General features: G+C 18.5%; 1 protein-coding gene across 1 annotated transcript in view; it reads left to right on the plus strand.

The window, feature by feature from the left end:
• Positions 1-1,178: 1,178 nt before the first annotated feature.
• The window catches only part of EHI_097750 (uncharacterized protein), a gene marked incomplete at both ends in the record, with an annotated part of 1,213 nt that continues 1,054 nt past the window's right edge, over positions 1,179-1,337 (plus strand). The window contains one exon of the mRNA XM_001913764.1: positions 1,179-1,311. Coding sequence (XP_001913799.1) covers positions 1,179-1,311 — 133 coding nt within the window. The remainder of the gene's footprint in view (positions 1,312-1,337) is intronic.

A 1,337-nucleotide genomic window follows, 5' to 3' on the forward strand; every position in this document is an offset into this window, starting at 1 on the left:
TATTTTTCAATAATAAAATAATATTAATCATTTTACATCATTAAATTAAACACTTTTATTTCATATTTCTATTTTTACATTAAAAATACACTTTTATTTCTTCTTTTCATCTTTCATTATCTCTTTTGTTTTATTACACTTTATCTTCTTTCTTCTTCATACTTTTTACTTTTATTCTTTTATTTTCATCATTTTCTTCTACTTCTTTATTTCATTTTTTATTATTTAAATTTATTCATTCTTTATTTTCTTATGTTATGATGATTTGACATATCGTTACTACTTTATTATTATGTTTAATTTCATTTATCACATTCATGAATATCATTTTCTTTGATAATATTTATATTATCAATTTACTTGTATCTTGTTAAATAATTAATATTATTATCTTTGTATATTATACTCTTATATTATAATAACTGCTATTCAAACATGGATAATAATCATTTTCATTCTTGTAATATTGAATAAAATATTTTATATCAAAAAACAATACCATAACTAGATAATAATTGATGTTTCATCATTTAGTTTTATTTTAATGTTTGTTTGTGTTGTGAAATACATTCTTCAAATCAAAATACATTATTAATAATCAATTAATACAAAATGAAACACAAAACATAATGAAAATAATAAATGAAATAAATGAATTTGAAATAAATGATTAAATACAACAGAGAATATTTGAAGAAATAAAATGAGAATAAAATAAAATAATTGTAATTTGAGTAAGATAATGAATATAGAATCATTAAAATAAATAATACAAACAAAAGTATCAAAGAAGTATCAAAATCATGAAAGATGGTATAGAAGAATGTCTGTGTGACAACTAAACATATTCTATGAAAATAATAGAAAATAACTCAAACAACAATTAAATAACTACATTTAAGTTATTTTGTTTCACTTTTAGATAATAAGATAAAAGAGAATTAAATGTTATAATGACTCTCTCTTATTAAAATATGAAAAGTATTAAAATTCAAATTAAAATATTCAATTCATTATTTCAATAGATCAGATATCTTTGGAACATTATTGTCTGCACTTCATTTATAAAATGATTAGAATACAGAGAATATTATCATCATTTCAATTGAACTACTTTTTATTTCTTTTTCAGTTCATTTAATATTTTTTAATATTTTAAAAAAACAACAAAATAAGAAATGAAAGAAATAACACATCAACAAATTTATTTCTTTGAAGATGGATTTAGAAGAGTCATTCCTTATTATAAAGAATTTCAAGTGAATGTAAAAGGTAGATGGATAGGAAAAAGTATTGGAGAGATTTATAGAAGTGAATTTAAATACATTTCAAAAGAA

Source organism: Entamoeba histolytica, genomic scaffold (assembly GCF_000208925.1).
Source record: "Entamoeba histolytica HM-1:IMSS scf_1104750517781 genomic scaffold, whole genome shotgun sequence".
Taxonomy (NCBI): Eukaryota; Evosea; order Mastigamoebida; family Endamoebidae; genus Entamoeba; species Entamoeba histolytica.